At 48.6% G+C, this 27,264-nt stretch overlaps 2 protein-coding genes and 1 long non-coding RNA gene across 4 annotated transcripts in view; 1 reads left to right on the top strand and 2 right to left on the bottom strand.

Annotated features, from left to right (window-relative positions):
* The window catches only part of LOC146334552 (uncharacterized), a 24,803-nt gene extending 15,333 nt beyond the window's left edge, over positions 1-9,470 (top strand). The window contains exons 3-4 of the long non-coding RNA XR_014786277.1: positions 1,265-1,379; positions 8,691-9,470. This is a non-coding gene — a long non-coding RNA (uncharacterized LOC146334552). The remainder of the gene's footprint in view (positions 1-1,264; positions 1,380-8,690) is intronic.
* Positions 8,359-18,730, bottom strand: LOC146334555 (protein S100-A4-like). Of its 2 annotated transcripts, XM_084823907.1 has the most exons (3): positions 18,588-18,730; positions 12,683-12,842; positions 8,359-8,590 (listed from the first exon to the last, which is right to left on the bottom strand). In XM_084823907.1, the coding sequence occupies exons 2-3, from the start codon at positions 12,821-12,823 to the stop codon at positions 8,426-8,428; spliced, it is 306 nt and encodes a 101-aa protein (XP_084680033.1). In that variant the 5' UTR covers positions 12,824-12,842; positions 18,588-18,730; the 3' UTR covers positions 8,359-8,425. The 2 variants fall into 2 exon arrangements, with proteins under 2 accessions (XP_084680033.1, XP_084680034.1); XM_084823908.1 differs by lacking the exon at positions 18,588-18,730 and having other exon boundaries at positions 8,370-8,590; positions 12,683-13,327.
* On the bottom strand, positions 18,628-23,536 carry LOC146334556 (protein S100-A3-like). The gene is made up of 3 exons (XM_084823905.1): positions 23,424-23,536; positions 21,055-21,225; positions 18,628-19,414 (listed from the first exon to the last, which is right to left on the bottom strand). Exons 2-3 carry the CDS (start codon positions 21,199-21,201, stop codon positions 19,250-19,252), a joined length of 312 nt encoding a protein of 103 aa, XP_084680031.1. The 5' UTR covers positions 21,202-21,225; positions 23,424-23,536; the 3' UTR covers positions 18,628-19,249.
* Between the last annotated feature and the right edge of the window lie 3,728 nt (positions 23,537-27,264).

Raw genomic sequence — 27,264 nt, forward strand, 5'->3', positions numbered from 1 at the left:
AATTCTCCGAGTGCCGATCCTTTATGCAACCCAAGTGGCACCACCCACGCACAAGAGGGAGCTATCGGCAGGCTTGGGGGAGCCCCAGCATTTGCAGAAGGCGAAAAAAACATCCTAAGGGGGGAAAATAACTGTAAGGGGGTGGGAAGCTCACCTCTCAAAAAAGCGCTGTGAGGACTGAGTGTTCAGGAGCCGTTAAATACTGTCTGAATGCTGAAGAGACAGGGGCGGTGGGGAAGAGATCCAGAATTGTCCCACGATATGTGATCAATGGCTCAACATATACTTCATCAGCGTCTGATCGTGAAAAAGACGAAAAGGCCGTGAGGGAGGCAGGAGTGGACAAAGGGAACATCATGGCCAGCTCCACTTGCAGTGCCCCCCAGCCGCTCCCCAGGAGATGAGAGGAGCAGCAAGGCCATTCCACCAGCACTGACAACAGTTCATTTTATTTTTTCCCTCTTCCCTCCTCATCTCCTTTTCCTTGTGTGTCATGTCTTTTTAGGTTGTAAGCCTGCGGGGAAAGAACTGTCTTTTTTGCTGATTGATTGTAAGCTGTTCCAGGAACTTTTTAAAAAATTTGGCTGAGGAGCCACATCGAAATACTTTAAATAGATAAATAATCAATAAATGGAGGGTTCATGCGCATGCACTGACATGCAGGTGTGTGAGGGAGATGACCTGCTACCAGTAGGCTGTATGCACTTCAGGCCAGCTTAGTGATCCTCCACAGTGACATGCACAGGTACTAGGGACATGATGTTTCCACCGTGCCACTTGGGGCACAATCCTATGCATGAGAGAAAAGGCCTACAACTCCCAGCATGCCCCATCCAGGCCTTTTCTCTGTCTAAACATGCATAGGATTGCGCCCTTAGTTATTTAACTTTTAGAGACTCTCTCTCTCTCTCTCTCCCTCTCTCTCTCTCTCTCTCTGTGTGTGTGTGTGTGTGTGTGTGTGTTGAAGAGCTGAACCCTGAAGAATGACAATTGGGCTAACCAAATGTTAACTGGGAATCCCCCCAAGGCTAGAATAGAATAGAATAGAATATGGACCACAATTTACCAGAGATGGGGAGCAGAAAACAGAGACCACCCATAGTAAATCGGACAGTTGGAGTATTTTGCAGGGTTGCACCTTGCAAAGTGTACACATCCCTTTAAATTTCCCACTTAATTTATGAGACAGACTGAAAACCAACAGCTGGATTTCCCGCCCCCCTCTGCAGGGAGATGCCTCAGGGGTGTTTTGTTTCCCCTCCAGCTCCATTTGTGTGCGTGTTGTGTAGCTGTGAACAGCCCAAGAGCCCTTCTGGAGGAAGAAGAAAAAGTTGGCAACCTCAGGAACGCACACAGCTCGCCTCTGCTCTCCTTTCGAGGTAGGCAAATCAAAGTGTCTCCTTTCGACTGCCTTTTGGGGGCAAATAGACTCTTGCACATACTCCAGGCCATGCAAGCATCGAAAATGTTCTTCCTTTGCTTCGATGCCCAGAGGCAGCGCTTGATTTATTCATTTATTTTAATGATACGGATGCTTAGATCAGGCCTAAAGATTTTGCAGAGGCCCCCGGCAGGCTGACAGTCCATGGTGGGTGAGCTGTGTCAGGCTCACGGCAGCACCTTTTATGAAATTTCACATCTGCCGAAAGAATCCCAGAGAGATGCAGTGCTTTCTCCTGGAGGACATCTGTAGGTTCCCCGCTGACACTAAATTTGCACGGCTGTTTCAAGACCCCCCCCTTTTTTTTTACTCCTGTACTTGCTAGGGTAGAGGGGTTCAATTCTGGGAGAGGGGTCCTAATGCATTACTTTGTATCCAGTATATTCCAAAATTTCCCCCTCCCCAACAAGTAAGACTCAGCTGGTCTGAGAAAACGCACTGGACTGGATGACGGGTTAATGGTCCAACTTACTCATCTTCCTTTCCTACAGTTGTCTCCGCTCCATGAAAATGTAGATTGTAATGTATACTCAGAGTGCAGGACACGGAATAATGGGCTCAAGTGACAGGAAGCCAGATTTCGGTTGAACATCAGGAAAAGCTTCCTGACTGTTAGAGCAATACGACAATGGAACCAATTCCCTAGGGAGGTTTTGGGCTCTCGTACACTGGAGGCCTTCAAGACGAGGCTGGAAAGCCATCTGCCAGGGATGCTCTGACTTGGATTCCTGCACTGAGCAGGGGGCTTGGCTAGATGGCCTTGTAGGCCCCTTCCAACCCTACTATTCTATGATTCTGTGATTCTACTCCTTGGGGCAGAGACCTGTCCTTGTGTAGATTGCAATTATAATAATTTCGAGACCCAAATGCCCTGCCCTTTATATTTCGAGGCTTCCTATCTTTCTCTCAGCCTTCCCCAACCCGGTACTCTCCAGATGTTTTGGATTTCAACTCCCACCTGCCCCAGCCAGTATAGCCAATGGGCAGGAATGCTGGGAGTTGTAGTCCAAAGTATCTGGAGGGGAACCAGGTTGGGGAAGCCTGGCCCTGTGTGTGTGTGTGTGTGTGTGTATGTATACACACACACCAATGCACACACACAGATCCTGCCCCTTCCCCATAGCCAACACAAGGAGAAGGAAGAGAGATCATTTGCATCATATATAACTGATTGCAGAACTCAGGTTTTGTCACAGAACCTGGTGTCCCTATTTTTTATTTTTTAAAAAGCAGCTTTTGATATAGGTACCCTTGAGGAAGAAGCAGACATATATGAAACATAGTGTGTGGGGGGTGTGGATCTCCCCACCCTATCCCTGAATGGGTCCCTCTGTCAGCTTGGTGGGCCAAGAATTGCAGAGGCGTAACCATGGCATATAATGCTCAGGTGTGTAGGCCTGGAAGAGTTAATCCGTGGGATTTGCTGATGACCACTTCTTGCTAGGCGTTGTCCCATCAGGTAAGAAGAACAATTAATTAGATAAGATCCAGAATAAACAGACATTTGAAAAGGCTACCCTGTTGAATTAGGTAATGGAACACAAAGCCAGTTAACTGTGACCAAGGAATGGTAGTGATCCTGTTCAAGATGACGAAACTGTTCCCATCCAACTCACCCTAGCAAACAGGATTGGGTGTGGCAGGCTGAGGGTTAAGGTTATCAGATCCAGACTTTGATTGGGCACCAGGTGTCATACCACGGTCTGACTCCGAATAAGGCAGCTTCTTTTGCTCCTGTTTGAATCAGCCCCGTATTCAGAACCATGAGGACTGGAAACTTTATTTTACTGAACAAGATGGACCAATGGACTGACTCAGGATAATGCCGCTTCCTTTGTTCCTATTTACGTCAGCCCCGTATTCAGAACCATGAGGGCTGGTATCTTGCTTTATTTAACCGTACTACATGAAACAGCGGTCTGACTCGGAATAAGGCAGCTTCCTGTGGGTGTAAGGTCTTGAGAAAAGGAATTCAGCTTGGCCGGTGAAGACACTCCAACATTTCATGGCTGTATACAGGGAATACATGCCAAGTATTGCCTTCCATTTTTGTAACGTGGGCCAGGGTGCATTTAGGCCGTAATTCTTGGGATGATCCTGGGGTATTTGTTGCAAGGATGTCACTGTTACTACTTAATAGGTTCTGGGGTACAGAATAGATTCGGAGCACAGGCTCTAATTAGATTTAAACTGGGCGTCATTAGTATAGCCTTTCCAGATCGGGAGTAACAGTCCAGCACCCAGTTTCCAACAGGGGACAGCCAGGTGCCTCTGGGAAGCCCGCGAGCACAGGGCATGAAGGAAACAGCCTTTCCTAGCTGTTGGTGCCCCAGAAGCTGGAAGTTGGGGGTAGACAGCTTCTGACTCTGAACGTTACACTGAACTATCATACGGCTAATAGCTTCTTGCAAGCACGGTGGAGACGGGGAATCCAGAAAGCATTGCGAAAAGGAGATGAATGCAAGTCTATAATGCCAAGGTCAATTAATATATGCACAGACACAAAGCAATGCATCAATCCATTTCGGATTGAGGATTAAAAAAAAAAATCAATATCGGATAAAAGCAACTCACCAGATGAGAACGTGGTCTGTGAGCTTGCGAGGCAAACAGGGAACTGGGTGTGGAGGGCAATTTCCCTCCTATACACTTTCAGGGGGATCCCCAAAGGCTGATGCATGCAGAAAGAAACAAGGGGAATTGATTGGACCTGTTGCCAGGATCCGTCCTAAGGGATTGCTGCTGCTTTTCTGCCCTCTTTCCCTCTGGTTGTTATTAACAACCCTTGCATGAGCCTGGGCTGAGATTCTCCTTTCCTTATCTAAGGGCTCTGGATTTGGTTGAAGTGGGCCCCCTAGGGTGTCCTATTTGACGGAGGACAGTCCTCTATGGGAAAATGCCCTCAATTTGAAGGGATCCAATCCGACTCCACTTTAAGAAGGGAGAGTAGGAGGCGTCTTGAGCTTGATACCCACAACACTTAGCAAGTGGGTATATCAGCTTGAGCAGACAAACAGGGCACCTGCTGCAGGTCGTCCCCGCTCTGAGGAGATGTATTTCTATTTAAAGGAAGTCGTTATTATTTCTCAGTGTGCATACGTACAAATGCATTAGCACGGGGGTCCCCAACACTGCGCCCGCGGCCACCTCCACCAGCACCCGCACAGCTCTTCACTCTCTATCCTTTCAAAAAGAAAAGTGTAAATAAAAAAATGGAAAAGCATTCAAAGGGGGGAGAAACAGCGAGGTAAAGAGATGGAGGGGAGAGAAAGAGCAAGGTTAGGCACTACGAAGGGAGAGAAGGAAGAAAGCAAGGGAAGGGAAGGGAGAGAAATAGTGAAGAAAGGGGTCAGGGGACAGAAATAGCGAGGCTACCGGCTGGGAGTGGAAAGAGAAAAAGAGTGAGCAAAGGGGAAAAGTCTGCATGGACGGAAGAAGATTGGGTGGGCCAGGAAGGAACCCTTTCCATGACCCCCTCCCTCTCAGTCTCTAGCCTCACTATTTCTCCCCGCCCCCCGCATGCTTCTTTTGACCAGCCAGGCCCCTGGCTGCCATTATGTGAGTAGCTGTATCCTCCACAGGAGCCATTTTGTGATGGTGCCCACAGCAGTTTCTCAAATTCCCAAATGTCCCCACAGGTCCAAAAAGGTTGGGGACCCTTGCGTTAGCATATATACATTTTCTGCAAATCCTTCTCCTCTTTTGTTAGTGGTACATTCCCTCATCTTTAAAAATGTGTATGTAGCCATCCTGTGGCCTCCATTTGTTTTTTAAAAAGCAGGGCTCCTTTTGGTTTTAATTGCGGCTGTGTGGCGGACAGAAATTCAACATGCAAAGGTTGCCTCAAAACTCACACACATGTCTCCGTTGAGCTATCTGTTGTCGTTGGGTTTTTTCTTTCTCCTTTTCTTTCCCCTTCTTTCTTTCCTCCCCTCCTCTGATCTTTTGGACTACAACCCCCATCATCCCTGACCCCTGGCCATGGTTGTTGAGGCTGATGGGAATCGTAGTCCAAAACATCCGAAGGGCAGCGAGTTGGAGAATGCTGCCCTAAACAGTCATTCATACAACCCCAAATAAATAGAAGGGTTGAGTGTGTGTGTGAAAATGACAATCAGGGTCATTTGTGGCAAGAGCTTTTGTGGACTAGAGTCTGCTTCGTCGGCCACGGGAGGTGATGCCACGAGAAATTTTGTTTGTCTTTAAGAAGCTGAATCCTGACAGGCGATCGCATTGTGGCACAATTCTGGGGTCCTTCTCTATGTCTGTTCAGCATTCAGATGGCTTCCAGCGTTTTAATAAGGCCTCTCCCTAAGGCAAAAAAGCAGAACAAAATAAGGGCAAGGCTTTACCAGGGAGAGGGACCGGACTAGAGAAAGGGGGAGGCGTCTCCTGGTTCCCATGGCAGCAGCATCCAGCCAAGTGACACACAAACAGGATGCAGGGGACAGGTGGGGGACCCGTTGCTTTGCAACAGAGAAGCCAGGGACCTCGCAGAGGGAGGACGAGACTGGTGGATGATGCAAAGACGGGCCAGGTCTGGAGCAAACAGGGACCAGGCGGAGAAGCACCGGAGGCATTGGTGGGCGAGAAGATCTGGGTTCTTCGGGGTTCTTTCTTCTTTCTGAAGTTTGGTTCATCTGGCCGCTGTTCTTGCAGGCTGAAGGCGAGGGCTGGAATGTTCCCTCAGAGGAAAGGACTGTTTGCTTGTAGGCCGAATAATAGGCCGCTTTGTACGTCATCGTAGAAAATAGAGGGATGCAGATCAGGCAGGGTGGAGAAAGAGAGAGAGCGTGCGAGCAAGTAATGGCGTAGTTAGGCAGTTGGGTTTAGGGCACAACCCTATGGATGTTTAGATGGAAAGAAAAGTCCTACAACTCCCAGCATTCCCCGCTGTTGTCTGGCCCAGAACAAGAGGCAGGTGGTTCTTTGTTTGCGGGCCCCTGCTAGGGCCTTTGAGATGTGCCCAATTTGACACCAGGCCTGGTTTCCTCCACCCCTTTCGGCATTCTGCTGCTTTCACTAAGCCAGCCTCCACCCAGCCCTTTTCCTCTAGGCCCTTGAGTGGGAAGGAGTCAGTTGATCCTAACGCTGGGCCTCCTCTGTGACAAGAGCATCCCAAACTGGCTGGGAACAAGCCCTGGGGAGTTTGGCTGAGCTCGGGCTGGCCTCGCAGGCCCAAGGAGGAAATGGTTCGGGAATCCCTGTGCTCAGCAGAATGCTTACATCCCGCTGAAAAATGCAGCCCCGGCAGTTTCATTCACACCAGTTCTCGGCGTGGGCTAGACCAGGCCGGCCTCACGTGGCAGCAGAAACGGCAGCTCGCCCTAGCTAGCCCTGCATAGCCTGTTCCGCGACAGGGTCTTTTTCTGACAAATCGTATCTTCTAATAGCAATCTCAAGTCTCTGCATGCCGATCTTTTATGTCACCGAAACAGCACCACCCACACTCAAGAAGGAGGTATTGGCAAACTGGGGGAAACCCAAGGCTTGCAGAAATGCACACCCCCTAAAAAGAAAACCGCCTGTCTTGCTATGAACCTGCCTGGGTATTAAGATCGGCAGGAGAGGCCCTTTTGAGGCCTGTTGGTTGACTGGTGAAAGGGCTTTCTCCTGTGTTTCCCCCCAAACTATGGAATGCATTCCCTTAAGAACTACGATTGGCCCCCACTCTCTTGCCCCATAGAACGGGTGTAAAGTCTCATCTTTTCAAGTTTAGCCTTTTAAAATGTGAACTTCGTAATGCTCTTGTCTGTATTGTTACAGGGCTTTATTGTTTTATATTGTTTACACCGCCATGATGGCTCTTTTTAGCAGATCAGGCGGTATATAAATGTTAATAACAAATAAATTAAACTAAGGTTTAACGCCTCCTCCCAAAACACCCCAATGAGCACTTAGCATGTTCAGTAGGCACAGACTGCTGACTGTCTTTGGTGGTGGCGGGAAATAGGAGCTTTTCTACACGAGGCATTTGTTGCTCCCTCGTCATTCCTGACTCACGTTGTTTACGGGTTCTTTAGATGACGTCGCTGCCCTCCAGTGTCGCTTCCGTTTTCAAACAGCACTTTCAGCGAATTTTTTTAGAGCAGGGAAAATACGGGGTTATTTGTGAAAGTGAAAGAAAATGCTTTTTCCACTTGTGAATTTGCGCTATTCTGCTATACCACAGTGCCACCTAGAGGTTAGGCAGTGGAAAAGCAGGGAAAGAAACGTTCTTCGTCTAGCGCTCGGATCTCAATTCTGCAATGAAACGGAAAGTAAATACAGCAGTTAACAGCCTGGTGAAGAAAAGCTCTGGAATGGAGTCTGATTGAAGAGGGAATGGCTGGCTGTATCATTGGCTAGAACCCTGAACAGGAGCGCTCCACACTCACTGCAACAGTTTGTTGCAGTTCCCATGTGTTCCTCATGATGCCATTTTTAACTTTCCCAAAACAACACCCACACACACACAACTAAAGCACCGAAATAGCCCCTTCCCTGCAGCACACAGATTGCACTTCCTGTTCAACACCCCCCATACCTAGGGTTGCCAAATGTTTTTGATTTATCAGTGATACTTATATACCATTTAGTATAATAACATTCCCAAGTGGTAAATCCTGAAGCGGCTCCTGTAGCTGTGCCTTTATCAGTGGCGTGATCTTCAACGGCGAGCAGCTATGGATCACGTTTGACTCCGTGCCATGAGAAGCCTCGACCCGCTGTGGGGGTGTATGTTGTTTTTGGAGGGGGCAGCTATCAGCAGCAATTAACCACGACATCTGAATGGAACCTCCACAGCCAGAGGCAGTCTTACCACGGCTGTCCCTCTGTTATAAGGGCAGGAGGTATTCTTATCTATCTGTGTGCTAAAATTATAACACAAGACAAAACCAAGTCCCCTGGGGAGAAGGAGTGAGCAGACAGAGATGCGAAAGGTGCTGTCTTAAAGCAAACTTTATTGGGGGAGGCAGGGGGGGACCCGCTCTTTTTCTCTTCTCACTTGGTCCGCGGCATCTTGTCAGAGAAGCCGCGGAAGAAGTCGTTGCACGCCATGGCGACGCAGGCGAGGAAGACGGCGTACTCTTGGAAATCCACCTCGTCATCGTTGTTGCAGTCCAGGTTACTCATGATCCTCTGGAATGTGGCCTCGTCCTTCTTTTTCTGCAAGGGGGAAGGTTTTTAGATTTATTTTTTCAAGGAAGCGAGTAGATATTTGTTATTATTTATTTCTTATTACATTTATATCCCGCCTTTTTTCCAGCACTCTAACCACTATACCACGCTGACTATCAGGCTCCCAAAGAACTCATTTTGAGGGCAGGTTCGCCACATGAGTGGAGAGCATGGGTCTCGCCTCGGCTCCTGCAACTGTTCTGTGAATGGCTGCTGTTGATCACATGATTGCCACTGTATGTACTTTCTCCATTTCATTTCCCTCTGGCCTCTCACTGTTTACAACAGGGGTGTCGAACCAGGCCTGCAAGCCAAATATGGTGCCCCGGGATTCTCCAGATGGCCACGCCCCTCTCCCTGGCCACACCCCTCTCCCTTGATTGGGCCACATCCCCTTTCCCCTGACTGCCAATCATTTTGTAGTTTTCTGGCTTCGGTGTGATTTCTTCCCCATTCTAGGAAATTGAAATGAAAATTGAATTTGGCCCTTGGACTGAAAGGGGTTCAACACTCCTGGTTTACAATCCCCGCTCCCCCTCCCAACCATGTGTATGAATACTGTAACTCAGGGCAATAATTCATGCATCTGAGGAAGTGGTCTGTAGTCCATGAAAGCTTGTTCCAGCTTCCCCCAGCCGCCCTCCACATGTGTTGGACTAGCCATGCTGGCCAGCATGATAGCCATTGTAGTCCAACCCATCTGGTGAGCTCTCGCTTGGGGAAATCTGGTTTAAGCCACTTGGAGCAGGGATCCCCAACCTTTTTGGTCCTGTGGGCACATTTGGGAATTTGAGAGACTGCTGTGGGCACGACCACAAAATGGCTCACACAGAGGATGTGGCTAGTCACCTCATGGCTGCCACGGGGGCCTGGTTAGTCTGGAGTGAGCTAAAGAGGTGGGGGATCAGCAGGGCAAAGGGGTAGAGAAAGGGCAAGGCTAGAGGCTGGGAGGGAGAGAAACAGTGAACTAAAGAGGTGGGATCAGCAGGGCAAAGGGGCAGAGAAAGAGCAAGGCTAGAGGCTGGGAGGGAGAGAAACAGTGAGCTAAAGAGGTGGGGGGATCAGCAGGGCAAAGGGGCAGAGAAAGAGCAAGGCTAGAGGCTGGGAGGGAGAGAAACAGTGAGCTAAAGAGGTGGGGGGGTCAGCAGGGCAAAGGGGCAGAGAAAGAGCAAGGCTAGAGGCTGGGAGCGGGAGAAATGGTGAGCTAAAGAGGAGGGGGAATCAGCAAGGCAAAGGGGTAGAGAAAGAGCAAGGCTAGAGGCTGGGAGGGAGAGAAACAGTGAGCTAAAGAGGTGGGGGGGTCAGCAGGGCAAAGGGGCAGAGAAAGAGCAAGGCTAGAGGCTGGGAGCGGGAGAAATGGTGAGCTAAAGAGGAGGGGGAATCAGCAAGGCAAAGGGGTAGAGAAAGAGCAAGGCTAGAGGCTGGGAGGGAGAGAAACAGTGAGCTAAAGAGGTGGGGGGGTCAGCAGGGCAAAGGGGCAGAGAAAGAGCAAGGCTAGAGGCTGGGAGCGGGAGAAATGGTGAGCTAAAGAGGAGGGGGAATCAGCAAGGCAAAGTGGTAGAGAAAGAGCAAGGCTAGAGGCTGGGTGGGAGAGAAACAGTGAGCTAAAGAGGAGTGGGGAATAGCAGGACTAGAGGCTGGGAGGGAGGGGGAAAACAGCAAGGCAAAGGGGTAGAGGAGAGCGAAAGAGTGAGGCTAGAGGCCAGCAAGGGAGAGAAAAAAGACTGTCCTAACATTTACCGAGGTTTTTTTTTTTTTAACTAACATTTTTAAGGAGGTGAGGAGTAGAGAGCTTTGTGAATGCTGTTGCCTGTTGGATGTCCCCATGGGCACCATGGTGCCCCCGGGTGCCACGTTGGGGACCCCTGGCTTGGAGGGTGGGAGTGCTGGGCAGACAATGGACTCTCTTGTATTCTTATTCTTGGGCAGGACAGCACCATCTGCTGCTTTGGTAAAGCACTGCTGAAGGCACGCGGGACAACGATTCCCATTCAGGAGCTCGTCATCCCTCTCTCTGAGCTTTGGCAGTCATGCCCAGAATTTGTTTATGAGACATGCTGTTTGGCGGAAAATGTCTTTCCCATTAGGCTTTTGTATGGTCAACTCATTGATGGGGTATGGATGAGTACATGCACAGGCAGTTGGCTGATGCAGGGATGTGAAATGCGAGCCACGCCCATCTGCCACAGTGCAGCGCAACATCAGTTCCACCAAGCCTGGCAGAAGGCTGGTGTGTATGAGAGCGGGACAGCAGTTCTGGATGGGTAGTGGATTTAGGAGTTGGGAAAGACTTGGACTGTTGTTGATGTGAACCATCTGCCTGTGTGCTTGCTTCTGCATTCTCTCTCCCCATAATGCTTGCTCAGTTTGTACGCTGGTATGTTTTATTGCAAAGGCATCACGAGCCTGGAATGCTTTTTCCCTTGAAGGAAATTAATCTCGGCAGGGATGAGCAACCTGTAGCCCGTGGCCCAATTTTTATGTGGCCCTCAACCTAATTTCAAAAGCTGCCTGCAAGCAGTTGGTTCAGACCTCTGGCAGGAGTGATATGTGTCTACTCTGGCAAACCATGGGGTGGAAAGGAAGAAGGAGGGAGAGAAGGAAGTGTCAGAAACAGAGGGAGAGGGAGAGAGGAAAGGGAGTGGCAGAGGGAGAAGGAGAGAGAGAAGGGGGAAAGGGGAAAGGGGTGTCATAAAGAGAGGGGAGAGAAAGGGTGTCAGAGAGAGAGAGAGAGAGAGAGAAGGGGTGGCAAACAGAGACAGAAAGAAAAGGGGTAGCAGGAAGAGAAAGAAAAGGGTGGCAGAGAGAGAAAGGAAAGGGGGATGGCAGAAAGAGAGAGAGGGAAAAAGGGGTGTCAGAAAGACAGAGAGAGGGGGAGAGAGAAGGGGATTTTTATTTATTTTATTTATTAAATTTATTAATCGCCCATCTGGCTGGTCACCCAGGCGATGTACAAGCATATAATAAAACAGTTTAAAACAATACAATTCTACAATAAAAACATTTCCTAAAATACCCTAACCCACCCCAAATGCCTGCCTGAACAACCACGTTTAGGGATAGCAGAGACAGGGAGGGAGGGAGAGAGAGAGGGGTGGCCCCATCTACTTTTAGCTCTGGCTCACCCACTCTAGCCTGCAGAACTCGACAGAAAAAAGGCTCCACACTTCTGTCGCAGCTGCCCTGAATGCTTCATGCCTCAGGCAAGGGCAGAAAACTAGGCAAATGGAAACCAGAGTGAGTCCATGAAATCATCATTAGCTATAGATGAGGGGTTCTCAAGCTGACCAAATGGATCTTAAGAAGAACCCCACTGAATCAAAGGCCCATCTTGACCAACATCCAGTTTTCCACCCTGGCCAACCAGATGTTTCTGGGAAGCTCACAAACAAGGCACGGAGGGAGCAGGCTGTGCTGGCCTCCAGCATCTGTCTACTACGCAGAGGTAGACCACCTCTGAATGCAGAAGCTCTATTTAGCTATTGACCTAGCCGCCATAAACCTGCCTGGCCACCCCTTTCAAATGCCATCGAAGCCTGTGGCTGATGTTGTCTCAGACATCCTGGCCCATAAATTGACATGCCCTGTGAAGAATTCTCTTCTGCTCATCCTGTACCTACCGGCCATCTACGGGATTAATCCTATGTTTCAGTACAGGGCTAGGCAAGCTGGGGCCCTCCAAATGTTTTGGGCAACAACTCCCATAATCCCTGGTCATGCTGACTGGGGCTGATGGGAATAGTGGTCCTAAACATCTGGATGGCGTCAGGTTGCCCACCCCTGATTTAGTGTTACAGGATTTAGTATTATTATAATATTCTCTTTCTCTTTCTCGCTCCATGCATGCTTTTACAAATCAACAGTCACCTTGTTTCTAATCCCAAAGGCCGCAAATGTAGAACTCTTTCTGCACATGGACTGTTCTGCCACCCCCTGATCACTTTGGTGGCCTCTTTTTCTGCCCTTCCCAGATCTACGATCTCCCTTTTTGGGGGGAGATGGTGTGACCAGAGCTGCCCTCGTGCTGTACAAGACTATCCCTAACTAAATACACCGGCACAGGGTCCTCTTCCCACTTACGCCGATGAATCCCGGCAGCTCCTTCAGGAGAAGCTCCTTCAGTTCGGCTTTGTTGAGTTTGAACTTATCCCCTTCCTTGCCGGAGTAGCTGTGGAAGGTCGAAACCATCACATCCAAGGCCTTCTCCAGGGGACTTGCCATTTCCAAAGGCTTTCAAAACCTGGAAACAAGACGCAGTCAGCAGCTGCCCTCAAAAACCCACATCCTATATACAATATAGAGATGGGTGTGTGTGTTGTGTTGCGTGCATGTGAGTCTGTGTTTTGTTCTGTGCTTTGTGTTGAGTAATTCAGTCCTGCTCACTTATGGGCAGACATGCAGAGGCTGGTCCTGCTTACTTGTGAGTAGCTATGCAGGGGCTTGGTATTTGGGATGCTATCTGAAAGTGCTGAGTGATTCAGTCCTGCTTACTGGAATGACTTGTGGTTATGGCTGTCTGCTTTGAGATTGCTTGTTTGAAGTTGTTTTAGATATATGTTCCTGTGTATATTGGCTATTCCTGTGTTTTTTATGGGATTGGTTTTAAAATCTGTATATTGTAATTTTAAATGTTTTTAATCTTTGTAAACCACCCAGAGAGCTTTGGCTATTGGGTGGTACAGAAATGAAATCAATCAATCAATCAAAATAAAATACTCCTGAGCAGACATGAAAAGAAGCCTTGTCCTGCTTACTTCTGAGTAGGCTCAAAATCGATAAGGATTCCATCAGCCTCAGCCAGCATGCCCAATGGTCAACTGGAGAGCGTGCGTTGCCTACCCCGACATGGATCAGCACAGCTGCCTGCATTTTTGGCGTTTCCTTGGGGGCATGGTTATGGGGGCTGCTGTGATGAGCACCTGCAGCTCCAAATTTACCACCACACCCCTGCGTCCTTCCACAAGGTCTGCAACTGGATCGTTAGCGAGTCGCAGTAGCATGCATGGACAAAACAGAAACGCAGTCCATTCGTGCCAGAGGCTCCTATAGGAATAGAACCTGATTGAATGGTGCCAAGGAGAAAAGGGGGAGAGGAAATGCAAGCAGAGGCCGGGGATCAAATCGGCTGTTTTATAAAGTTTTATGTTTTATAAAACATAAAGATGTTTGCATCTTTATTTTTGTTTTTTTTTGTAGCCTCTAGGTTGGGATTTGCAGTTGGCAGTCCACACCCAGCTTGGTCAGCTGAGCAGGCCACAGGGGAAAACCCAGAGAGGAAATTCTGAGTCATGATTCCGGCTTGGGGACCAACGGTAGCATTTGGAGGCAGAGGAGGCCAAAGTATAATGGCAAGGGAAGACACCAGAAGGGAATTTGTGCTTGGCAGCGGGTTGGTGGGAGCCTTCTTAAACATGCAGACCGTTTCTAAATGGCTAGCTGTACCAGTCTGTCCCAGCAAAACAAACCAAGGCTCCTTCCAGATGGAGGGGATGGAACAGTGTGTAGCTGTTCCATCTTTTCTTCATTAATGGATTTTCCGCAACAAGAAAAAAGACGAAGCGGTGAGAAAACATGGGAGGGTTTTGAATGGACGATGATGGCCGGACCCTCCTGTAAAATTCCGAGGGTGAGGGGAAGTGATGGTTTGATCAAAGCTTCGTCTGGACTCACCCACAGTGCCTTGTGGCACCTTAGAGATTTATAGTCACGGGAGCTGATGCCATACTAAATGTGTCAGTCTTTTCGGTGCTGTAAGCAGGAGTGTAGTAATCAATCTGGAAGGGCAGGAGCTCATCATGGCAGCCCCCGTAGCCACACACCCCAAGGAGCATCCAAAAATTCACACAGCTGGGTGGATCCGTTCTAGAGGCGTTCATCTCCATCAGGAGCAGGGCTTTTGTAAAGCAAATGGGTCTTAACTGCCCATTCAAGACCCCGCCAGCCCCCCAATACTTTGCATTACAACAGGGAATAATATATTGTTGCTGGGAAAACCTGTTTCCCTCTGGCTACTGTGAGGATTGCAGCTAAGCTCAGGGGCAACAGGGAAGCCTGAAGGGAGTGGCGGATGACATCAGCATCCCGTCTAATAAAAAAGCGCTGGCGTTGTGTCCCTGGGAGCCATGTCCACACCACGCTGCCGGCCATAAGGGTCTCTGTTGTTGCTGTTTTCTAATATGAGAGATGCTTAATCCCGCCTTTGAATCTGACGGTTGTTTCTCCTGATCCCAGACACGTGGGCTTTTAGCTGTGGTTAGTCACTGGTGGTGAGGATGAGGGCAAGCTCTTTGTTCATGCACAGAGGCATTTTTTACACTTCAGTGGCAAAATGCCAGTCATCATGACTCTGTGTGTGTGTGTGTGTGTTTGTAGGGAGAAGAGGGATTGTTTATTGCAGCTTTCCCCGACCTGGTGCCCTCCAGCGGTTTGGGACTACAATTCCCAGCTTTCCTGACCTTTGGCCATGCTGGCTGGGGCTGATGGGTGTTGAAGTTCAAAAGATATGGAGGGAACCAGGTTGGGGAACACTGCAATGTGGGGCAATGTTCACTGGAGTCCACGTAGATCGTCTGGCCTCCTACTCTCACGGATTCCCCGGGCAGGTAACTCAATTTTAGGGGAGAAGGGGCTGAAACCCTGAAACGCCCCTGTCCAAATGCAGAGCTTTCCTTTCCCCATAAGAACAAATGGAAACAATTCCCTGATATGGAGGAAAGAAAGGATCCCCCCTCCCCCCAAAAACAGATTTGACATAGGTGATCTTTGATCGAGACCCCAGCTTTGAATCCCCACTCGTCCCCACTCAGAAACCTTGGGCCGCTTACTGTCCCTCAGCCTAACCCACATTGCGGGGTTGTTGTGAGGATAGAATTGGAGGAGGAGAAGGGGAAGAACTATGCCTGCCACCTTGAGCTCCTGGCTTTAAAAAATGTAATACAATTAAAAACAAAACAAACGCGTCATTTAAAAAAAGAGCCATGGGGCGTGCGCGTCCAAGCAGCAACACAGAGCAGTAATACTGAGTCATTTTTTTACAACCTCGATCAGACAGAGGAAGAGAGAGACGGGGAGAGAGATGCTATCAGCCCTGCACGGGGAAAGAGTCAGCTGCTTGCATGCTAGAGACTGATGTGGGTAACGGCTGGATTTGATATTTAAAAAATGACAGATCAGAACCACTGCTCATTTTTCTTTGTCCCAGCAATCTTAGGTGTAGCCTGAAACCCACACAGCACCTAGGAGACCTAAGTGAGTCTTCCCCAACCATGGTTTCTTCCACATATATCTGACTACAACTCCCATTATCCCCAGCCAGTCTTGGCACTGGGCCCAGATCTGCTCTCTTGGTGATTCTGGAGCACAGCAGAATGTTTGAGACCAGCGTGTTCAATAGATCAACGTCTTCTAGGGGTGCTTTGGGGCAAAGGCAGCCCTTCCGCCCCAGGAATACTGTATTCTTCCAGAAGACCTTAGGTGAAGTTGACTGGGGCCAGCCCTGCCCTGCCCTGCAGCAAGGTGAGCATGCTTGCCTCAGTCAGCACCAACGGCAGGGAACAGGGGCGGTGCAGCCGGACTTCTAAAAAGTGTTGGCTCTAGCGGGGCGTGGGGACACCCCTTGAGCTCTGCTGCGGGCAGCAAAATGTCATGGGCTGGCATTGAGGTTCACCCAGGTATTGACTGAGTTGGACTCCTGCTGTGTGTAGTGTAGTGTGGTGTGGTGTGGTGTAGTGTAGTGTAGCGTAGAGTGTAGTGTAGTGTTGTGCACTTTAGTGTAGAGTGTAGAGTGTAGTGAAGTGTTGTGCACTGTAGTGTACTGTACTAGAGTGTAGTGTAGAGTATCGTGTAGAGTGAAGTGTGTACTGTAGTGTAGTGTTGAGCGTAGAGTGTAGTGAAGTGTTGTGCACTGTAGTGTAGAATGTAGAGTGTAGTGTGTAGTGTAGTGTGTACTGTAGTGTAGTGTAGTGTTCAGCGTAGAGTGTAGTGAAGTGTTGTGCACTGTAGTGTAAAGTGTAGTGTGTACTGTAGTGTAGTGTAGTGTTGAGTGTAGAGTGTAGTGAAGTGTTGTGCAGTGTAGTGTACTGTAGTGTAGTGTAGAGTTAAGTGTGTACTGTACTGTAGTGTAGTGTGTAGTGAAGTGTTGTGCACTGTAGTGTAGAGTGTAGTGTGTAGTGTGTACTGTAGTGTAGTGTAGTGTTGAGTGTAGAGTGTAGTGAAGTGTTGTGCACTGTAGTGTACTGTAGTGTAGTGTAGAGTGAAGTGTGTACTGTAGTGTAGTGTAGCGTAGAGTGTAGTGAAGTGTTGTGCACTGTAGCGTACTGTAGTGTAGTGTAGAGTGAAGTGTGTACTGTAGTGTAGTGTTGAGGGTAGTGTGTAGTGTAGTGTTGTGTAATGCAGGGTAGAGCGTAGTGTAGTGTAGAGCACAGTGTAGCGTAGAGTGTAGTAATGTAGTGGTCAACACCGAAGTGCAGGCACTCATCGCAACAGTCCCCATAGCGCCCCCGCCCCCCGCCGCCCGGAGAGTCTAAAAATTGAGGCAGCTGCATTGATTCATATCAAGGAACCAGGCATCGCAGTTCTCCTCTCCCTCAGGAGCAGGGCTTCGGTAAAGCGAGTGGGTGTTAACTGCCCAGGGGTCTTGACCAAACCTCCCCAAAATTCTTTGCATTACGACAGGGAACAAAAGTTGGTTGCTGGGAAAAAACATTTTCTCCCAGGCCCTGTGAGGATTGCAGCCCAGCTCAGGAGGAACAGGGAGGTCGGAGGGGGGCGGCAGGTGGTGCCCCGCCAGTCAAAAAGTCCTGGAGCTGCGTCCCTGGCTCCATTACACCTCTGTGTTTGTGAGAGAGAGACACACACCCGGAGAGAGAACTGCTAAGCTACTTTTTGATGCAAGCTTTCAGATACTCCCCCCCCCCCCGCCCCACCACTTCCTGTTGATCTTCTCCGGCTATTTGTCTGTCTGTCTCTCTATGTAGCTATTTGAAAATGTTCTAATCCACTTTCCCACCAAGATTGCCTTCAAGGCGGCTTATTACCATTCATTTTCAACAATAAATATAAAACAAAGCGAGCACAAAACTCACCTTTACACAAGACTAATGAATCCAGACTTTAGTGTGTATTCTGAATGAAATAGGGTGTGTGTGTGTGTGTACACATGTGAGTGGTGTGTCTGTATATATACACTTTTTTAAAAATGCCACACCCAAAAAACTACCTCCTGCAAGCGGAACCCCCAAATGATGCACATTTTCCATGAATTATCCTTCTCTTGCTAGTCCTAGGCAAAGAGCTAACACAGAGTGCTGAAAAACCCCCGCCCTGTAACCACGGGGAATCTGAGCATGCGCTGAGTGCTCTTGTTCTTGCTATTAAACAACAGCCCATTGCCAATGCATTCAGTTGTGTGGACGTTATAGGGGAGAGCATCCCCCTACAACGACTTGCACCTTTTCTTCTCTCTCCTGCTACCAGTGGTAAACCTTTAGGGAGCATCAGCAGCCCTGGAGTGTTTCCAGGCAAGACGTTGATCTTGCAACCACCCTGCCTCATTCATGGAATTTTATGGGGGATCCAGACGTTGTCATCTTCAATTTGTAGCCCTCCTGTGTTTTCCCATTGCTTTTTTTTTTTTTTACCAGAAAAAATTCCATTAAGGGGGAAAAAAGATGGAATGACTGCACAATGCCTTTGGGTGGTAGCTCTAGGAGCTGTGCGTCTGGAAGCACCAGCAAAATACTACATACGAGCAGGACGGGGACAAGAAATGAGCCAGCGATTGATGCACAGGTAGCAGGGCTGGGGCAGATGATGATGGGGACAGCGTCCTCCTAAGTAAAGCCCCTCTTGTCGGCCTCTTCGGGCTGAGGCAAATCCTGGGAGAGGTTCTGCCGAGCGTCCCATCCTGGAAGCGTCGCCCGCCTTTCTACTTGACAAGGATTTAAAAAAGAGGCTAGGCACAGAAATAATAACAAAACAGACTTACCGCGGCAACCAAAGAGGAAAGCGGTGTGTGAGACCAAAGGGAAGAATAAAAAGGCAATGGAAACCCGAGTCATATTTAAAGACTCGGAAAGGCCGTCCTTTTATTTCGAGTGTTCAAAGGGTACACCCACCGGCCACAGAGAGGGACCAATTGGAATCCCACTGGATTTTGCGGGCTTCGCTTGGCATGAGAGACTACAAGGGCGATAGCGTTCCACTCCCCCCCCCCTCCAGATTCCTGGGCCAATTCTTTCCAGCTGTTTGGCACAGAGGGGCCTTGAAATGCCAGCTGTGGCAAAACCAGCATAAAGCTACAGAGGCAGGAAGAGAGAGAGAGAGAGAGAGAGGAGGACCAAAACCAGCAACAGAAGAAAGGATGACAATGGATGCCCTAAATTTTTTTACAGATGACGTGCTTGAAACACAATTCTTAGACCAAGGCTAACTGCCTGAGCTACTATACATTTTTAAAGCCCCTCAGCAGTTTCTGTGGCTGATCATTTTCAGCGGACAGTATTGGCATGAAGAACGGATTCCCCTCAGCCTTTCATGCTAGTCTTTCTTGACTCCACCACCGCGGTCCTCCCCGTTTCCATCCCAGCGTTCGTTGTCGCTCCTGGCAAAACATCCGTCCTCCTTGGAGCTCGGGTGCCATCTTGGGCATCACTGCACACGCGGCTGGACGGCGGGGCAGTCCTGGAAGAAGTTGTGGAAGAAGGTGCAAGCAGACGCCACAAAGCGGATGTACTCTTCGAAGTCGACCTGGTTGTCCTTGTTGGTATCCAGCAATGCCATCAGCTCTTCAAAAGCTCCGTCTTTGATTTGTAGCTGGGGTGGGGTGGGGGAATGAAAAGTGAATAAAGGGCCTTTCCAGAATTATTACGCATATTGTAACAACATGGATATAGGATAAGGCTATCAATGGCTAGCTAATCATCATGGCTATATATTACCTTCGGTACTGGAGACAGCATACCTCTGAATTACAGGTGGACAAATTTGTCAGTGTTTGTTTCTCTTGCTTTCTCATTTTTCTGATCTTAAGTTTGGTTCATACAAATGTTGTGATTTCTTTTTAAGTTGGCGTGAAAATTCATAACATTTCGGTTCGCTTTTCTCAAAATACATGCATTTTTGTATGCATGTTAGGCTTAGACACACATTTTTTTTGCAACCAGGTTTCCTCATGTAATCCATATCTGAACATGATCTTCTCTGATATACGAATTTGCTTTTTTGTTATTGGAGAACCGCATTGCAAAATGTGGAAAAGTGCATATTTCGAAGGGTAACTGAGTTATGGTTGATACAGTGGCTCCAAAGAGCGAAATTAAAAAAAATTAGTTCTCATTAAGATGCAAACCAAAGAAATGTCTTCCCCAGCCCTGTCTAAATTACCAGTTGCTGGGGAACATGGGCAGGAGGGTGCTGTTGTACTCATGTCCTGCTTGTGGGTTTCCCTTGGGCAGCTGATAGGCGGCAGTGGGAACAGAATGCTGGGCTAGATTGGTCTTATGTCCTTAACGTGCAGAGAGCCCTGCTGGGTCAGACCAAAGGCACCGCTTTCCAAGACAGTTTGCATTTTTAATTCAAAGATCAAGCTTGTGTTTCAGCTGGATGGAGAAGCACTTTAGTTCAAGCTCAGTGGGTTTTGCATGTTGAACCCATGCACCACCGAGTTCCATGGAGCTTATACCCAGGTAACTGCGCATAGGATTGTGGTCGTGCCCCATAAACTTAAGGGTGAGATTTTGATGAGTGGTTTGTCTGTTTCTTTTGGATGTATGGGTTTTCTGATGGAGTTTTTAGCCAGAATGTTAGCTCCTTTGAGTACAACTAATAGAAATTCTGGATATTAAATATCCTAGGGGCGTGGCTATGGATTCTTTTTGGGGCGAGGCTATGGGTTCCCGGGGGGCATGGCCATGAGGACGATCGAGATGCACTCCTGCAGTCCAAAATTCGCGACTCTTCTTTCGAGAGATTATTCTACCACAGAGAAGGACCTGCTCCTGGTAGACAACAACTGCTGTAGGGAGCCCAAGTTGTCATCCACCAGGGGCAGGAATGAACCCAGAGCCAGGCTAACTAGTACATATGAAGGGCTTGAAATGGGGGTAACAGTCACGGCTTTCCGCCCCAAAAGAATTCTGGGAAACTTTAGCTCTGCAATGAGACTCATAAGAACTTCAGAAGAGCCGTGCTGGATCAGACCAAGGGTCCATCTAGTCCTGCATCTGGTTCACACAGTGGCCAACCAGCTGCCCACGGGAAGCCCACAAGCAGGACAGGAGTGCAACAGCGCCCTCCCGCTGCGGGGACTGGTTTGTTGACATGGATCAACACCGCTGCCTGCATTTTGGACTCTCCTGGGGGGTGTGGACTGTCTCGATGAGAAAAAATTACCTCTGCACCACTGGTCATGATCCCTACGCTCAGGATGCTGGGAGAGGGAATGGGATACTTACGGTGCGCAAGCTGGGAAGCTCATTTTCCAATAGCAACCTCAGCTCCCCCTTGCTGAGTGTGTTCCGGTCTCCTTCCTTCTGGCAATAGCTCTGGAAGGTGCAAACCAGCACGCCAAGGGCCCTCTCCAGAGTCTGTAATGGCTCCATCTCCAATTCTGTTTGCGAACTGCTCTGCAAGGCAATGGAGAGGGAACAGATGGCTCAGCCTTCCCCGACCTTGTTGCCCTCGAGATGTGTTGGACTACAACTCCCATCATTGCCAGCCAGCACATCCAGTGGGGGTGATGGGGGTTGACGTCCGACATATCTGGAGGGCACCAGAGTGGCGACGGATGGATGGGTTTGTAATTTGTATTTGTTTCATCACGTACAAAATGTTTATGCCGCTTTTCGACCCGTGTTCCCAAAGCAGTGTACAAATAAAAATGATCAACAGAGGGAGGAAAGGAGGTCTCTTTCCCACCCCGGTCTGCCCCCAATTTGCCCCCAATACTTAACAGGCTGTTATGCAGGGCATCAACCGCAAGAACAGTCCACCTGGGAAATGTAGTTTCCCTATATCTTTGGGAAACTACATTTCCCTCACCGTGAACCAGGGTACAGGGAGACCTGGTCCTTCTGCTTCTGCCAGAGCTAGTGGCCAGTAAGTGGATGGGAGGGCAAGTAGGGTGGCCATGTGTCCTAATTTACAGAGGACAGTTGTCTATTTGAAGAATACTCCACCTGGGAAATGTAGTTTCCAGACATCTTTGGAAAACTACATTTCCCTCACCGTGAACCAGGGTACAGGGAGACCTGCTCCTTTTGCTTCTTCCAGAGCTAGTGGCCAGGTACGCAGATGGGAGGGCAGGTAGGGTGGCCGTGTCTCCTAATTTACAGAGGACAGCTCTCTATTTGAAGGGCTGTCCAGTCCCAGTCCAGTTGAAAGAAAAATAATCCTAAGCAGGGAGAGCAGAGCAGAGCAGGGCCCTTGAAGTTGCTCATCTGAGTTAGCAGCGCCTGAACAGACAGCAGAGTGAGCAGGCAGGTGCACAGACCACCTGGCCATCACCTTCCCACTAGGATGGGACGGATTGACTTTCTGTCTGAATTAATAATTTCTAAATTTGCATCTACACCAGGGATGTGCAACTTGTGGCCCTCCAAACGCTTTGGCCTACAACTCCCATCAGCACTGGCCAGCACAGCCAATGTGAGAGATGATGGGAGTTTTAGGCCAGCATAACATATATGAATTAGAAGATGCAAATGTGATGCAAATCTTTGTCCTCTTTTCTTGGGGTGGGGTGATGCATTTCCTCTTTTTTGGCGACGTGGAAATGGCTGCTGTAAATGCAAGGAGTTTGGAGGCCCCCAAGAGAGAAGGGGATGAGGTTTGGGGGAGGGGAGGGGGAAGGGATCACCCTGAACCTGCTCCACTCCCCATTTCTCACACTCAACCCCCTTTCCCTGGGATACCAATTTGCCCTCCAACATCATTGCTGCATAGTCTCCGTTATGATCCAGACACTCACACCACTGCCTGTCAAGTCAGCCCTCTTTTCTATTGCATTCGACATCCCAAATTCCAGAAGGGGTAACTGTTAGTCTCATACAACAACAAAAAGCATCTTTTGTGGCAACAGAAAGACCAACAGCTTTACTGTGGCCTAAGTCTCTGGCCTGAAATGGCCAAACTAGAACGCAGCAGTAAATTTGTTTCTATCCATGTAGGGCTCAGTCATGATCAAGGTTCTCTCATCTTCTTGCAAGTGTTAAATTAACACAAGCAAAGCTAGGAAGACCGGGTGACCACCACTGGCAGCTGTTGCAAATGTTTACTGCACTTATTTTGTGTAGATTTAAGCTTTGCACAGAATTGTTACAGTCTTTTTCTAACATTTTCATGGCCATTTGGCCTCACAGTTTATGCTTTTTAACCCATCTGGATACTTATCTGTTAACTGAGGACACACTTTGCAGCTGAAGAAGAGGGTTCTCATCCATAAAAGGTCCTGCCTCCCTAAACCTGTTACTCTTTAAAGAGTCACAAGAGTTCTTTTTATTATTTCTAAATACCAGATGCTGGAGATCAACATCTGGAAGTAGCCACCCTGCCCTGTTTGCAACTTTCCCGGAGGCCTCTAAAGTTGAAACAGAATGCTGGGCTAAAATGGACCTTTGGTTTTTAAAATCTTGCAAGGCTGTTGCGAGTTCTTAAGTCCATTTCCAGAAACATCTCCCATCCCGACACACCAAGAACGATTTTGCTTCCGCTGGATGAGAAACATTTTGACACGCAAAGCACGACAACAAACCCCGCAAAGGTGCATGCAAAAAAGCCTCAGTGACTCTCTCCCGCTCTTCTCCCCGAAAGGATATTAACGTACCAAGCGAGCTCTCCCGCGTTAAGGATCCTCGTGCAGGCGAATGAACCGGGAGGGTAGGAGACGGAACGGCAAGTCTATCAACCTGCCTGGGATTGCCTTCCGCGCTCCTGTCTGCAGATTCCAACTCTGCCAAGCCCTCCAGTTCATTGATCGCCCAGGCAGGCCTTTGGAACGAACGTGATCCACCCATCAGTTGCATCACACCTGATCCCAACCCACACCCACTGTTGCTTCAGGAATAGGACATCTTTCTCCACACACACCCAGTCGCAGCCTCAAAGCACGAGGTTCGTGTTTAATTGTTCTTCCATCTGATCTGCCATTTCTGTAATATGTGCCCAGGAGGAGCAACGGTGTAGTGGGATCAGGCTGTACACTTTATTTTTTCCCAGGTTTTCCCAGGTCTTACACTTCATTACACAAAAAAGCCAGGACACTTTTTTAATGAGCAGGGACACCAAAGTCATTTCCCACCCCTAGGGATGTCACGGGCATCCAGTTGAGGCTCAAGGCTTCGCGATTTCTCTCCGGCTCTGCCTCCCAGTCTGCGGACGTCTTTGTTTGCCTGACTCGGCACGTGCCGAGTCGGGGCAAGCGCAGCACTCCCTGCTGCTACGCCGAGCCGCCATTCTGTGCAAAATGGTGGCTCGGCCTTTTCCGTAAAGGCCGATTCGACGTAAATAAGGCCGTAAATGGGCCTATTCACACAACATCACAGGTGTGAATGTTCTGTTTAGACTGCTTACGTCTGTAATGTTGCACAAATGGGCCTATTTATGGCTGCCATTTGCACAAAAGGGCCCTTTACAGAAAAGGAGCAATACGACAATGGAACCAATTACTGAGGGAGGTGGTGGGCTCTCCCACACTGGAGGCCTTCAAGACGAGGCTGGACAGCCACCTGTCAGGGATGCTCTGATTTGGATTCCTGCACTGAGCAGGGGGTTGGACCCGATGGCCTTGTAGGCCCCTTCCAACCCTACTGTTCCATGATTCTATAGGACGAGCCACCGTTTTCCGCAAAATGAGGGCTTGGCGGAGGAGCGGGACCCTGTGCAGCATGCGTGGCACGCCTGCAAACCACCCAGCAGCTCTCCACGCATGGTGAGCACGGTCAGGTTGGCCGGCAAGGTTCCGACAAAGCAGCGCGTGAGGTGGGCTGAGATGAGTTTGCCCTTCCCTACCCACCTCCCTCCGGATTCTGTTTCCTCTCTTCACAGGAGCCGGGGATGAAATGAATGTTCCCAGCAACAATATGTTGTTCTCTGTCACAATGCAAAACATTCTGGGGCTGGCGTGGTCTTGAATGGGCAACTCGTTTTACAAAAGAGCTGCTCTCGGTGAAGGTGAAAACTGCTCGAATTGGTTTGTTGATATGGATCAGCACAGCTACCTGCATTTTTGGACTGGCCTTGGGGGATGTGGCTGTGGGGATCTTCACCACAGGCGTGTAGCCGAGGGGGCTACGCAGGGGCAGGTGAACAGCTGGAGGCCACAAGGAGGAGGATCGGCAGGGGCAGAAGGTCAGCAGGGGCCCCCCTGCTGGCCTGTGGCCCTTGGCAGGTGCCTGACAATGCCAACTACTGTTGCCGTTCCCCTGTGCTCTGTGTTGTCCTTAAATTATTATTATTTTTAAAGACCAAATAAATATTGACTGGGGGGTGGTGGGGGTGAGCAACTTAGGGCCCTCCAGATGTTTTGGGCTACAACTCCCATCAGCCTTAGCTAGCATAGGCGATGGTGAGAGATCAGGGGATGTGTAGGCCGAAATACTTGGAGAGTCTACCTCTGGCACAGACAAACACATTTATTGTGGTATAAGCTTTTGTGGGCCACAGTACTTGATCAGCTGTGAACGCCCAGGCACAATGAACATCAGGGTACCACGGGTGAAGAAGGCTATCCCTCGCATACCTGGAATATTTTGGCTGCAGTCCCATGCGAGGAAACATGTCTCGGACTGGGCTGTTGGGGTTTTTAGGATTTTGTGACACTTTGGATGAGTTCATCGGTGTTTTCGATTGTTCTCCCACACCGTGTGTCCTGTGCTGTAGAAAATTGTTGAAGGACGCAATCTTACGCATGTGTAGACAGGGCAAGTCCTACAACTCACAGGTTGGAGCATGCTGGGAGTTGTAGAACTTTGTTCTGTCTAAACATGCCTAGGATTGTGCCTTAAGAACAAGAACCTGGCCATATCTCAAACTGCTTTGAGGTCTGTTGATGATGATGATAATAATAATTTATATATTGTTATATATTTTATATTTTTATAGAAAATATATAAAAATATTTTCAATATTTTAATATTTTATATTTTTAACCCACCTTTCAGGGCGCACTGCCCTCACAAGCCAGCTTACAATAGGACAAAAATATGAACATATACAATTACAACAAAACACACACATCATTACCAGCAGCAAATGCAGACTGGAATGCAGGGCTGGCGCCAACGGTAGGCTTGACTGGGTACCTGCCAGGGGCCCACACCCTAGCAGGGGCCCACTGACAAGAGCCCCCTGGAGTTGCTCCTCCTCTTCCCCATTGCAACCGGCTTGCTCCCCTGCCTCCTTGCTCTCTGGGTCTCTGCCCGGCAAGTGAGAAACCAGAAGCAATGATGAGAAAGAGGAGGAAGAAGAAGAGCAGCTGGTGACAATGGCAGTGAGAAGGCAGACCCACGGAGGAAGGGGACCTCTTGCTCAAGGGCCCTCAGAAGCCTGGAGTCGGTGCCACTGGATCAAATGAGTGCTCAGGGTTTTTGTTATCATTTTAAAGCCAGAACTGGTGAAGGCATACATATCCCCCTGGGGAGAGAATTCCAATGGTGTGGGGCCACCACTGAGAAAGTCCTGTCCCTGGTTCCCACCAGCCTAAGGACTCTTGCTGGTGAGTCAGAGTAGATATCGTGTATTCCCTTCTCCCGGCTCAATGGGTAGAATCCAACTAGCATCCTTCTTAGAGTAGACCCATTGAAATGAATGGGACTTAAGTTAGTCAGGACTAACTTCAGTCCCATTCATTTCAATGGGTCTACCCTAAGTAGGACTTTCGTTGGATTCTACCCAATATTTGTTTTAATATTTTAATATTTTCATTGTTGTATTTATTGTTTTGATTGTTAATATTTTGGTAATTTTAATGGTTATAAACCACCCTGGGTGCATCTGCCATTTGGGCAGTATATAAATTAAACAAACAAACGTTAACAGCATGAAGACCAGAATATCAACACTCTAAACTCTAAAATAAAAAAAGAAAGAAGACACTTGCCGCAAGAAAACAAACAAAAACCACTGTATTTTATTGTATTTCTATGTAATTTTTTTTACCCTTCCATCCTAGTCTTTCTCTCTCCCCTTCCTTAAAAACAGAGCTTCGGCTATTGGGCGGTAGATAGATAGATAGATAGATAGATAGATACCCCTCCAGCTGGAACTTCTCTGTCAATTACAATGCATGTTTACTCAGAAGTACATCCTGCTGAGTTCAATGGCATTTACTCCCTAGTAAGGGTGCGCAGGAACTGCAGCTTTAAATGAGAAATAAGAACAATCTGGAGTCAATTGCTGCTAAGTGCTCTGGAAACTGGATTGGCTACCTTTAGGGGGGTGGAACTGGGAAGGAGACTGGTAGTTTTATAAGAAGTCAAAACAGAGGGAGGGTGGGACCCATCAACTTTGTTGGGGGAAAGTTATGGAAAATTTGAGCAAGGTTTTTTATTATTATTATTTAAGGGAAATAACACAGTGGTTTCTCTGTGGGTGTCTTGGTCAGCCTTTTCTTTAAGATTGGGAGGTGGTTTCAGACAGTGGAAGAGGCTCAGTGGTGTGTTTTAAAA

Source organism: Heloderma suspectum, chromosome 17, assembly GCF_057233095.1.
Source record: "Heloderma suspectum isolate Gila_16-S chromosome 17, 16-S_ref, whole genome shotgun sequence".
NCBI classification, from domain to species: domain Eukaryota; kingdom Metazoa; phylum Chordata; class Lepidosauria; order Squamata; family Helodermatidae; genus Heloderma; species Heloderma suspectum.

Coding starts and splice junctions, on each gene's coding strand:
- LOC146334555 (XM_084823907.1), bottom strand. CDS start 12,823: ATGGCAAGTCCCCTGGAGAAGGCCTTGGATGTGATGGTTTCGACCTTC. Junction 8,591..12,682: donor AGCTGCCGGGATTCATCGGC/GTAAGTGGGAAG, acceptor TCCCCCTTGCAG/AAAAAGAAGGACGAGGCCAC.
- LOC146334556 (XM_084823905.1), bottom strand. CDS start 21,201: ATGGAGCCATTACAGACTCTGGAGAGGGCCCTTGGCGTGCTGGTTTGC. Junction 19,415..21,054: donor AGCTTCCCAGCTTGCGCACC/GTAAGTATCCCA, acceptor ACCCCACCCCAG/CTACAAATCAAAGACGGAGC.